The 12,112-nt window shown below is 38.5% G+C and overlaps 1 protein-coding gene across 11 annotated transcripts in view; it reads right to left on the bottom strand.

The window, feature by feature from the left end:
* Positions 1-929: 929 nt before the first annotated feature.
* LOC128687572 (uncharacterized) overlaps positions 930-12,112 on the bottom strand; it is an 83,497-nt gene continuing 72,314 nt past the window's right edge. For 5 of the 11 annotated variants that reach the window (XM_053775064.2, XM_053775063.2, XM_053775069.2 and 2 more), the window contains 2 exons: positions 11,370-11,530; positions 930-1,964 (listed from right to left, as the gene is read on the bottom strand). In XM_053775064.2, the coding sequence (XP_053631039.1) occupies positions 1,613-1,964; positions 11,370-11,530 (513 nt within the window). In that variant the 3' untranslated portion in view covers positions 930-1,612. Of the gene's footprint in view, positions 1,978-10,151; positions 10,515-11,034; positions 11,196-11,369; positions 11,531-12,112 lie in introns of those variants that run through there. The other 6 variants (XM_053775066.2, XM_053775067.2, XR_008406860.2 and 3 more) reach the window with 6 other exon arrangements.

The following is a 12,112-nucleotide window of genomic DNA, read 5'->3' as shown; positions in this document are numbered from 1 at the left end:
CTCCTGGAAAATAAACGAACTCGAGTGCCTCCTGGTAATGGACAATGCTCCTGATCATCCTCCAGACTTGGAAGAGCAAATGGTGCAGGAGTTTTGTTTCATCAAAGTGAAATTCTTGCCCCCTCCTCCAGCCCATGGACCACTAGGTCATTTCAAAAAACTGCCAAAGCAGTGTTTCAAAAGTGCTTTCAAGTGACCTCAGACATTGAATTAACCCTAAGAGTTCTGGAAAGATCACTTCAATATCCTCCATTGCATAAACCTTATAGGTAAGGCTTAGGAGGGAGACTTCCAGGACTTTGAACTATGCTTGGAGAAAATTGTGGCCACAGTGTGTACAAGAGGGATTTTGAAGGGTTTGGGGCTGACCCTGAGGAGCCTATGCCAGTTGTGGAAAGTATTGTGGCATTGGGGAATTTCATGGGGGTTGGACGTGAGTTTCGAGGATGTGGAAGAGTTGGTGGAGGACCACAATGAAGAGCTAACCACTACAGAGCTGCAAGAGCTTCATTTGCAACAGCAAGAGATAACAGCCCAGGGAGAGAGATGGATGAAGATGCCTTCTTCAAAGATTAAGGAGATATGTACAATGTGGACAAAGGTGCAGACATGGATGAACACCACCCTGACAAAGCTGTTGCAGGCCATGTTGGCAATATGTACAATGACAATGTTGTGTCCCATTTTAGGGAAGTTTTAACGAAATGCCAGATACAGACCTCTTGGAACACTTTTGAGCAATAGGGGTCCAGTGACTCTCTAGCTGGTCCTAGCGGCATTAAAAAACAAAAGGTAAGTAACCCCGGAAAAGGACTTGGTACCTGAAGTCTTTATGGAAGGGGATTCCCCTTCCAAATGATAGTACACCTCCATCCTCTCCCTTCCTCCCGTCTCATCACTCATCAATAAGTCTTCGATAAAGGCAAGTCGTTTTAGTATTGTTTTATTCTGCACGTCTCATTGTTCTGTGTGTAGGGAAATGTATATTTCATGTAACAAAATTTTTTTTTAATACTTTTGGGTGTCTGGGAACAGATTAATTGGATTTCCACTATTTCTTATGGGGAAAATTAATTCGGAATTCGTCAGATTTGGGTTTAGTCACTCTTTGGAACAGATTAATTACGAAAACCAGGGGTCCACTGTAATAGTAAATGACCAAGGCAGGTGAAAATATTCACCTGTCAGTGTGTTTGTGACTATTTGAGTACTAATTCCCTTGTGGCTTAGTGCTTCTTTTTGATTATAATAATAATTGAGTACTAATTCAGCATCTAATATTAGTGTCAGAACAAAGATTGGCTATGAAATCACAAGAACTACTATAAACTGTAATTATTAGAACAAAAGTTATGTAAAAATAAAAACGAGAAAAGTATATTGGCAACACTTCTGCAAGCGGCAGGACTCTGTTACCACCAGGTGAGTGTCCGGACTTCGCAGTCTTATATCTTGATAAGTACTGATACTAAAAAATTTTTGTTTTCATTACACAGAAAACTGCCCTCTTTCATTTAAAAAAAAAAAAAATACTCGGAGCACTGGCGGTGAAAATGTAGATCTACATTTGGACAGTTTAAGGGTTAATAAACATATTATGCATTTACAGTATTCAAGGAAGTTCAGGTATTTCCAAAGGTTCCCCTGAATTTTCTTTCTGTGTACCTTCTTTACTACTGCCCCTCTGATTATTTTTTCTGTTATCTTGACCATTTATATTTGCATCTCCATTGTTTGTGTTGGATGATTCTTGCTGATTTTTGTTCCTATTTCGTCTGTTGTTTCTTCTTTGATTCCTAGCCACAACATCAGGTATACGTCGGGATCGTGCTCGGACATAAACTCTCTCTAACCTACGTTCCAGTCGACCAGTTGGTTTGAAGAGTCTCAGAAGAGCAGACTGACTGATTCGGTGGTACCGCTCACTTTTGGCTCCCACAAGACGTACCTCGTACTCGGCCGGACTGGAAGAATACACTGAATTGTGAATACAATACAGTATGCTCCAAAAAATCTTCAAACTTTATTAACCCTCTTTGCAAGACCATTTGTAACTTGTATCATATTTTTCTAAACAGTTTATGTATTTTTATTTGCAAAGAAATGACTAGCAAGGCATAAGCATATTAAGACACTGACTGCATAGGCGATTTTTTTATTGGTACATTTCACCAACATTGTAGTGAAATACTGTACCATTTTGTCAATTCTTTGCTATTCCCCTGTACTTAAGCATGTTGAAAAAACTTTGTAAAAGCAGAAAAGTAATCTTGCGAAATACTTTCAATAACAAATTGTCATATGTTACATTTGGAAATTATAACTGAAGAAATTTACTTTTGTGAATGTGTTTGATGGCAGTGCATGGAGGCAAGTGGTTTTTAATGGATGTACTGTTGGACTGACCAGAGATGCTTTTTTTAAATATATAGAGAGATTCAGGAAAATCGGTTAGCTGGACTTTAGTCAAGGAGGTGGGAAGGGCTGTGCCTGCATTCTAGAGGAGGGGTGGTACTGTAGTCAGAGGGTGAACTGACTGTGATGTCAGCAGAGTGAATGTTTTTTCTTTGGGTCACCCTGCCTTGGTGATGGACTACCATTTAATAAAAAAAAAAAAAGAAAACCAAGGTACATAAGAATTACAAGGATGGGTAAATAAAGTTGACACCTTACATGGAAAAGCTCATAATTATTCTCGGTATTTCAAGCAGACGTAAGCTGGTACTAAATAGGTACAATAAACTTTTACAAAATGGCTGAATTCTCGTCCATAACATATGGCTCTCGTGTTCAGTTATGGACAAGAATTCAGCCGTTTTTTCAACACATTGGCACGTTTTATCTGAAGCCTGCCTCCATCAAACACATCACACTTCTAAAGGCTGAGGGACTGACCACCTCAAGGTTGATAAATTGATTAAATCATATTTACCTCTCCACTGCTTCTGCTCTTTGTCACCCTTATTTCCTGAAAAAATCCTACTGTGTTGGCAAAATATTTTTGAAATTAAGATACTATCAAAGTTACGGTACTATGTTCCACAATCGGCTCTCCTTGCACTGTATCACTCGCTCGTCTACCCTTATCTCGCCTATGGAATTTGTGCATGGGGATCAACAACATTAAATCATGTAAGACCGCTAATAACCCAGCAAAAGGCTGCAGGCAGAATGATGATAAATTCCCACTCCAGACAGCATACTCCACAAATATTCAAAAGTCTAAAACTACTCACTGTAAAGAACATCCATACTTACTCTTGTGCCTACTATATACATATAACACTACACTCAAAACATAAACCTTCCACGCAAACTTCTCACCAACCTTAACAGGACACACGACCATAACAAGACACATCACTTTTTGATGTACCCCATGTCCACATCAAACTGTGTAAGAACTATGCACATAAAGTGCCCCAAAATTTAGAATTCATTACCGGCAAATACTGAAGTAACCCAGTCTGAACATCAATTTAAGACTCCTCTCAAAAACCATCTACTCACCCTAAACTAAATACTCAATACTTAAATTTGCCAAAAGATCTCCCAGTTACTTAACCCTTTGAGGGTCGAAAGGCCCTCTCCGAGACTCGTTCTCAGGGTCGGCCAAATTTAAAAAAAAAAAATTTCTTATGAAAAGATAGAGAACCTTTTCCCAATCATAATGACACCAAAAATATGAAATTTGATGGAAAACTTACGGAATTATGCTCTCGCAAAGTTAGCGGTCTTGGCGATGTTCACGGATCTGCGATTTTGCCCACTTTGAGCCCCATTTTCGGCCAGTTCCACTGTACTAGTCGACAAAAAACATGAATATTTCGCTAGAACTCCATTTTTTCTATTGAATGAGTGCAAGAAACCACCCATTTACCAATTTCAACTATCCAGTACAGTGGTCAGAATTTTGCCAATTTCACACAAATTTCAAAAGATGCCAATTTCCAAATAGGGTCCAGAACAAACGAGAAATACATTCCTGGCACTAAAGTGACATTTCCTCTGTTCATTAGTCGCGTCTTGAGGCCCCTCTTACATTCTTTTGCTTTCCACTTTGAATTTTTATTCTCACAAAAAATAGATTTACTGTTATGCAGACTACTGCATTAGTGTAAAAAATGGTATGAATCATATTGGCGCACTTGCAAAAGAATATTTGACTCGCCAGTTGATGTGTATTGGATGCTTGGCATGATTTGTTTACTTTTGAACTTTGGTAAAAATCGAACATTTCTGCTACTTTGAGCTCAATTTCAAGGTACTTTTCATTGTAAAACCAGTCAAAATCATCTCAATTTCTATGATATGCCTTCCATTCTACAAAATGAGACCAAGAAAACTAGAATACAACAATAAATACCATACGAAAATACAGTGCAAAGTCGCTGTTTTATTCCAAAAAAAAGTTTTTTTTTTTTCCTCATGCACTGTGCTGCAGGATTTTTTTTTATACCGTGCACACTGACCACATAGACCCATTCTTTCATATGGAGGCCTACCAGCTTTCTCCCACTAGATTTGAGGGCACTAGAATTTAGGCGTACTAGTACGTCAAAAACCCTGGGTCGTAAGCCGTACTAGTACGTCCGAAACCCTCAAAGGGTTAAATCTTAACACTTCAAAATTTAGATACCCAAAGTTCATACATAACATATACTACACAGTAATATAAATACCTGCCCAAAACTATACTGCCTTACACCAAATTGTAGCATTCTCATACTGTAAACTACTTTCACCAATGCTCAAGATTATATTCCAAAAATATAATTTAAATATTTACTACTGATATACACAACCTACAAAATACTCTCAACTTGTCCCAATGTAATATCCCCAGATTGTAATTTGAATAAACTTACTGTCTGCTATAAATAAAAACAGATGTACAACTTAAACTATACTTAATATAAGAGAAATTGAGCAGTCTGTAAGTCGTTAAATTTAGTCTGCCCATAATGCCATGGCATGATAATGGCATTTAGCACTTCTTTTTTTTTATTATTATAATAAAATGATAGTGGCTCTCGTTGCACTGCAACTCGTTATTGTAATTACAGAATTTCAAACTCGCAAGGAAATAAAAATTGTATTGTACTGTATAACAGTGTTGTACATATTTTAAGTTATCAACCTGTTGGCACTGTATACAATTTTTTTAGTGGTATTCAAACATTTCTACATCAGTACATCACTGCCCCTATTTTTAACATTCCTATTTTACTTTTTTGTCAATGGATATTCCCTCTATAGCTTCCATATGCTCCTCCTATATTAGTCCAAACCACCCATGGAAATAGACAACTGCAGCAAATCCTGAAAAAGCCAAGTGTGGGTGAAACAGTCTGTATTTATAGCCTTTTTTTTTTCCCTAATCATCAATGCTCCTGCTACCCAGAAAATGAGAAGTGCAAGTACAAGCCCTCCAATCTGGGTCTGAGTTGTGAGGGATGTTTGGATTGAAGGGTCCTGTAAAATCCCTCAAAATTGGGACACAGAATTAAGGGGTCCCAGATCTGAAAATTTGCACTTTCAAATCTAGATATGTGTATCCAGAAATTCCTTGCAACCAGCAGCTGGATATGAAGATTTATACAAATCATGTATTGACAGTTGCAGGAGAAAGCCGATGTAATACCATCTGTGAGGAAAGTAACTACCGTACCACAGGGGATGGTGGGTGTTGCACATACCAAATTTACCAAAGGAAGCATACTCATATGATAACTTACAGAAGTTAAGTATGTAAGGTTAGAAAATGCTGTACAGTGCATGTGAGAGACCTGTGTTAGAAAATGTAGCTACAATATGAAACATGAACATAATACAGTAGGGCCCCACTTATACGGCAGATTAGGTTCCAGGCTACTGCCGGAGAGCAGACATTGCCGGAAAGCAGAATACCATTTTTTTCCACTTACAAATGCATATAAATGCCAGATAACAAGTTTACACTAACATATATTAAGTAATTCTTCCTCCGTAAGCCATGCGTGTTGTAAGAGGCGACTAAAATGCCGGGAGCAAGGGGCTAGTAACCCCTTCTGTATATATTACTAAATGTAAAAGGAGAAACTTTCGTTTTTCCTTTTGGGCCACCCCCGCCTCGGTGGGATACGGCCGGTGTGTTGAAAGAAAGATATTAAGTTAGCACTAAAAGCAATAAAAAGTAAAATACACACACAGTACACTCATTATTTACCTCGAAATATTTTGAGTCTTAATGTAGGGCAAAAGGTGAGTAGTATTTACTGTAAGAAGTCAGGTGTGGTAGGTATGGTAGCCCTCCTGTCCACCCCACCCACACATAATATACTACGATGCTTTAAGTTCCCTAGAGTGATAAAATCCATATACAGTGCACTCATTACTTACCTTAAAATATTTGTAGTCTTAATGGTCTTAATGTAGGGCGAGATGAAAAATATTTATTTGTAGGGCGTGTGGAAGGTAGGGTAGGGTAGGGTAGCCCGCCTGGCCACCCCACCCACTATGTAAACAAATGGACAAAGCATCTGGTTATGGTTCATAAACATTCATGCAAACACCTTACATTATGTACAAGTTGTCTCCACAGTGGTACAGTAGAATAAACAAAGACCAACACTTCCATTCTCATGTAATTTTTAGAAGGAATGATGCTCTGACAAATTATTATTACAAGTCATTATTAGGATATGGGAGCAATGTGGCAGATGTTGCAGGTGTATGGTATAGGAGGTAGGTTACTGAAAGCAGAAGAGTTTTTACGAGGACAGTGAGGCTCAGGTTAGAGTATGTAGGAGAGAGGGAGATTATTTCCCAGTAAAAGTAGGCCTTAGACAATGATGTGTGATGTCACCGTGGTTGTTCAATATATTTATAAATGGGGTTGTAAGAGAAGTGAATGCTAGGGTCTTGGCAAGAGGGGTAGACTTAAAAGACTCACAGCAACGGTTTCAAGTTGGAAAAATTCAGATTAAGGAAGGATATAGGAAAGCACTGGTTTGGTAATAGAGTTGTGGATGAGTGGAATAAACTCCCCAGTACAGTTATAGAGGCTAAAACTTTGTTGCAGTGTTCCCTATTTCTTATGTTCTTATGAGGGCAAATATTCTATTAGTGGGATGGATCTGTGAAGGACCTGCCTAGTATGGGCCAACAGGTCTGCTGCAGTGTTCCTCCTTTCTGTTCTTATGTTCTTATAATCAAACACAAAGTGGGAGTTGTCACAGTTGCTCTTTGCTGATGACACAGTGCTTTTGGGAGATTCTGAAGAGAAGTTGCAGAGGTTGGTGGATGAATTTGGTAGGGTATGTAAAAGTAGGGAGAGTATGGAGGAGGTGAATGTATTCAGATATTTGGGAGTGGACGTGTCAGCGGATGGGTCTATGAAAGATGAGGTGAATCATAGAATTGATGAGGGGAAAAGGGTGAGTGGTGCACTTAGGAGTCTGTGGAGACAAAGAACTTAGTCCTTGGAGGCAAAGAGGGGAATGTATGAGAGTATAGTTTTACCAACGCTCTTATATGGGTGTGAAGCATGGGTGATGAATGTTGCAGTGAGGAGAAGGCTGGAGGCAATGGAGATGTCATGTCTGAGAGCAATGTGTGGTGTGAATATAATGCAGAGAATTCATAGTTTGGAAGTTAGAAGGAGGTGCGGAATTACCAAAACTGTTGTCCAGAGGGCTGAGGAAGGGTTGAGGTGGTTCGGACATGTAGAGAGAATGGAGCGAAACAGAATGACTTCAAGAGTGTATAAATCTGTAGTGGAGGGAAGGCAGGGTAGGGGTCAGCCTAGGAAAGGTTGGAGGAAGGGGGTAAAGGAGGTTTTGTGTGCGAGGGGCTTGGACTTCCAGCAGGCATGCATGAGCGTGTTTGATAGGAGTGAATGGAGACAAATGGTTTTTAATACTTGACGTGCTGTTGGAGTGTGAGCAAAGTAACATTTATGAAGGGGTTCAGGGAAACCGGCAGGCCGGGCTTGAGTCCTGGAGATGGGAAGTACAGTGCCTGCACTCTGAAGGAGGGGTTTTAATGTTGCAGTTTAAAAACTGTAGTGTAAAGCACCCTTCTGGCAAGACAGTGATGGAGTGAATGATGGTGAAAGTTTTTCTTTTTCGGGCCACCCTGCCTTGGTGAGAATCGGCCAGTGTGATAATAAAATAAAATGTAAAAGAAGAAAATTAAAAGTGAATATAGGAAAGAGTAAGGTTATGAGGATAACAAAAAGATTAGGTGACAAAAGACTGGATATCAGATTGGAGGGAGAGAGTATGGAGAAGCTGAATGTATTCAGAGATTTAGGAGTGGACGTGTCAGCAGATGGGTCTATGAATGATGAGGTGAATCACAGAATTGACAAGAGGAAAAGGGTGAGTGGTGCACTGAGGAGTCTGTGGAGACAGAACTTTGTCTGTGGAAGTGAAAAGGGGAGTGTATGAGAGTATAGTTGTACCAACAGTCTTGTATGGGTGTGAAGCATGGGTGATGAATGCTGCAACGTGGAGAAGGCTGGAGGCAGTGGAGATGTCATGTCTGAGGGCAATGTGTGGTGTGAATATAATGCAGAGAATTCGTAGTTCGGAAATTAGGAGGTGTGGGATTACCAAAACTATTATCCAGAGTGCTAAGGAGGGTTGTTGAGGTGGTTTGGCCATGTAGAGAGAATGGAACAAAACAGAATGACTTCAAGAGTGTATAAATCTGTAGTGGAGGGAAGGTGGGGTAGGGGTCGGCCTAGGAAGAGTTGGAGGGAGGGGGGTAAAGGAGGTTTCGTGTGTGAGGGGCTTGGACTTCCAGCAAGTGTGCATGAGCATATTTGATAGGAGTGAATGGAGACAAATGGTTTTTAATACTTGACGTACTGTTGGAGTGTGAGCAAAGTAACATTTATGAAGGGATTCAAGGAAATCGGCAGGCCGGACTTGAGTCCTGGAGATGGGAAGTACAGTGTCTACACTCTGAAGGAGGGGTGTTAATGTTGCAGTTTTATAAATGTAGTGTAAAGCACCCCTCTGGCAAGACAGTGATGGAGTGAATGATGAAAGTTTTTCTTTTTCGGGCCATCCTGCCTTGGTGGGAATCGGCCGATGTGTTAATAAATATATAAAATGATTATAATCATACTAAAAAAAAGAAGCACTAAACCCACAAGGGTTGTGAATAGCTATATAGAGTGAAGAGATAGAGTGAAGGCATACGAAAGTAATAAATTTCTAGTTAAGTTACTGGTGTTTCACTAGAGAAAACTTAATTCTTCTGACCGCTTGGTAAAAAAATCTTATATTTATGTCAATTTTTATACTGTGGGTGTATGTATCATGTTTATATGTTATGTAGTGTGTTTATTATATAATTTTGAAAAAATATCATAGATGGATTAATAGAAATGTCTATATTACTGTAATATACAACATTTAATGGGCCCAAGATATTACATGTATTATTATTAAGGCATCAAGACTAGAGACACTCTTAGTGATTTTAATGTGTACCTGCATGCCAGCACAGTAAGTATATTTAGGTACAGGTACACACAAGTATAATTATCAGAGTACTTATAAAATATGCAATAACTTTAAAACACTTAAAATTTTGGACAATTTCCAGACATAATAGATATATGTGCTCACATAGAATGTAAACAAATCAGGTGGGGCGCGCTGTATTTGAAAGACCGCTCACCAAATAGCAAACTTTAGTCATAATTTGAAATTGCCGTATTAGCAGAATGCCGTAAGGCGAAATGCTGTAAAGTGGGGCCCTACTGTATACATAAAGCTTGAGAAAATCCAGATATTTTTTCACCATGGTAATTCCTAAGATAAAGAACAAAAAATAAGACAGGTTGAAAGAACAAAATAAAACATGGTTGGGAAGGAGGTTTATCCTAAAAAATAAAAAATTAAATATCCAAAAATTACATGTCTAAGTGTTTTCCTTATAATATTGATGACTGCTCTTGTATGTACTGTACTACTTTGATACTAAAAACTATTTCAGTGTTTTAAAATTTGTACAGTAATGTACAGCATTGTAAATTCACTATGCACCAACTGCCACTCCTGTGAGTTTCACCATAATGTACTTCCAAAGATATCTCTGCCATTACTTATAATTATCAGAAATGTATATCCTGTAAAAAAATATCACATACATACCATTAAATTCTTTTTCAAGTTTATCCCAAATTCCTAAGAATAACAGGAGCAGAATGTACAGTATCAGCCAAGTAAGTAGCTATGGCTGAGGGCACTCCTACTATGGATGCTTCTTGGTCCAAAGGTTGAGACCTTCCACTTGCACTTGGTGTTCCTTTGAATAAGTACTTTAAGACAGAATAATAGTTAGATTCTGTACCAAACTGGGGAATAATCTTGTCATAGGAAGCAAGCTCGTAGGCATCCCGCAGGAGGGTAGCCATGAAGGACGCATTGGAGAACAAGTGGCGTACCACAAGCTCAGCTGTCTGCTGCTGTGCCAAGGTTCGGTTTCCATAGTACGGCATGTAGTCAAACAGCGGGCTGATGGCAAGTGTAAGCAGTGAGGTAACAAATATGACAAGCAGTATGCAAATTTTGCTTAGTGTCTTTGTGATTAGGCTTGAGAATAACACTTTTATGTATGATAGTATTGTAAAGAATTAGTTCATTTTAATCTGGTAAAATTTACTAATTTCTGCTATATAATAAGCGATTTTTTAAGGATTATACACAAAGTATCCTGTAGCCACAATCACAAATTTAAGAATTCTCTAATGGTACTGGCAGAACACTGAGCTCACAGGCTGCCAAGTTCTTTGCTAACCACCACAAAAAGTTACTTTACATTGTAATCTAGGCCAGTCTTGTCAGTAATGCATTATAATAGTTGATGTAAGTCATATGTCTATCAGTAAAGAAATGGAGTGTTACATTTGAAATAAACAAGAAATATAATAAACATACAGTATTTACACCTATACCCATATTTCAGAAAGTACAACTGATAGTATTATAATCAGTAGCTAAAAGTCAAAGTCAAGGTGTCACTAAGTCAACATACCTTACGATATGAAAATCTGACATTTCAGCACCAAATCGGTCTATAGTGGTCAGTGTATCTAACTGGACAGCCTGGAGGACAGTACGGACTCTGGTGATACCTGGACTTGAACGGTAATCTATGATCAAGTCAAGAGGCCCAGTAAGCCAGTGTGCACGAATCTGTAAGTTGGGAAACTTCTATCAGTGTTTCAGGATCATTTTGGTGAAATTACCATCAAAGGAGGTGTAGAAAAACATATCTAGCTGCAGGCAGAGCAGACCCCAGATCCTGTCTTCAAAACAAAACAGTACCTGTAGATTACAACCTGAAAATAGGAGGCATAGTGTTCCTACCTGTCAATGATGAAATCAATGAGTTTGGAGCTGTTGTCATTCACTTCAGTAACAGCATGTGCAGCCACAGCAGTCAAAGTTGAATTGATGGTTTTAACACCTTTGTCAGTTTGGAACACAAGCTCAATGTTGAGAGGTCCATATACATAGTGACTCCGAACCTGAATTGTAGAAAACTCATCAACTATTATTTAAACTTGCTTTAACATTTGCACCCTTCAAGGAGGGTGTCTTGATGTCAGTGAAAGGCTCTTGATCCAAAGAAATAGAGTTATCCTATCTTTACTTGGATCAAATCTGATTATCTTCCATTCCACAAGCACTGTATGACTTCTGTGAGTTCAGCCTTTTTCCACGATTCTAATAATAATAATAAGCTAAGATTTTCAAATATGAAGCTATACTATTCAATAACAAATCCTACTTTGTTTTACCAGGATAAACAATAGCTAAAAAATAAGGTACATAGAGAAGCATTCTTAGGCTACTGCAAAGAAACCAAGCAGCAGCTGGAGAAAAAATATGTCTGAACCTCCATTAAATACCCTGAAATAATTAATTAAGATTTATAATAAAAATTACGAGTGAACACGTGAAAGAGAAAGGAAATGAGAATAACGTATCTTATTGGAAAATAAATTATTATTTTTAATGTTACAAAAAAAAATCATCTTTCTTTCAACAAACCAGCCATAACCCACCGAGGCAGGGTGGCCCAAAAAGAAAGTTTCTCTTTTTAACTT

The sequence above is a fragment of the Cherax quadricarinatus genome, chromosome 11 (genome assembly GCF_038502225.1).
Source record: "Cherax quadricarinatus isolate ZL_2023a chromosome 11, ASM3850222v1, whole genome shotgun sequence".
Lineage (NCBI taxonomy): Eukaryota > Metazoa > Arthropoda > Malacostraca > Decapoda > Parastacidae > Cherax > Cherax quadricarinatus.
This window is presented reverse-complemented; position numbering and strand designations above follow the sequence as displayed.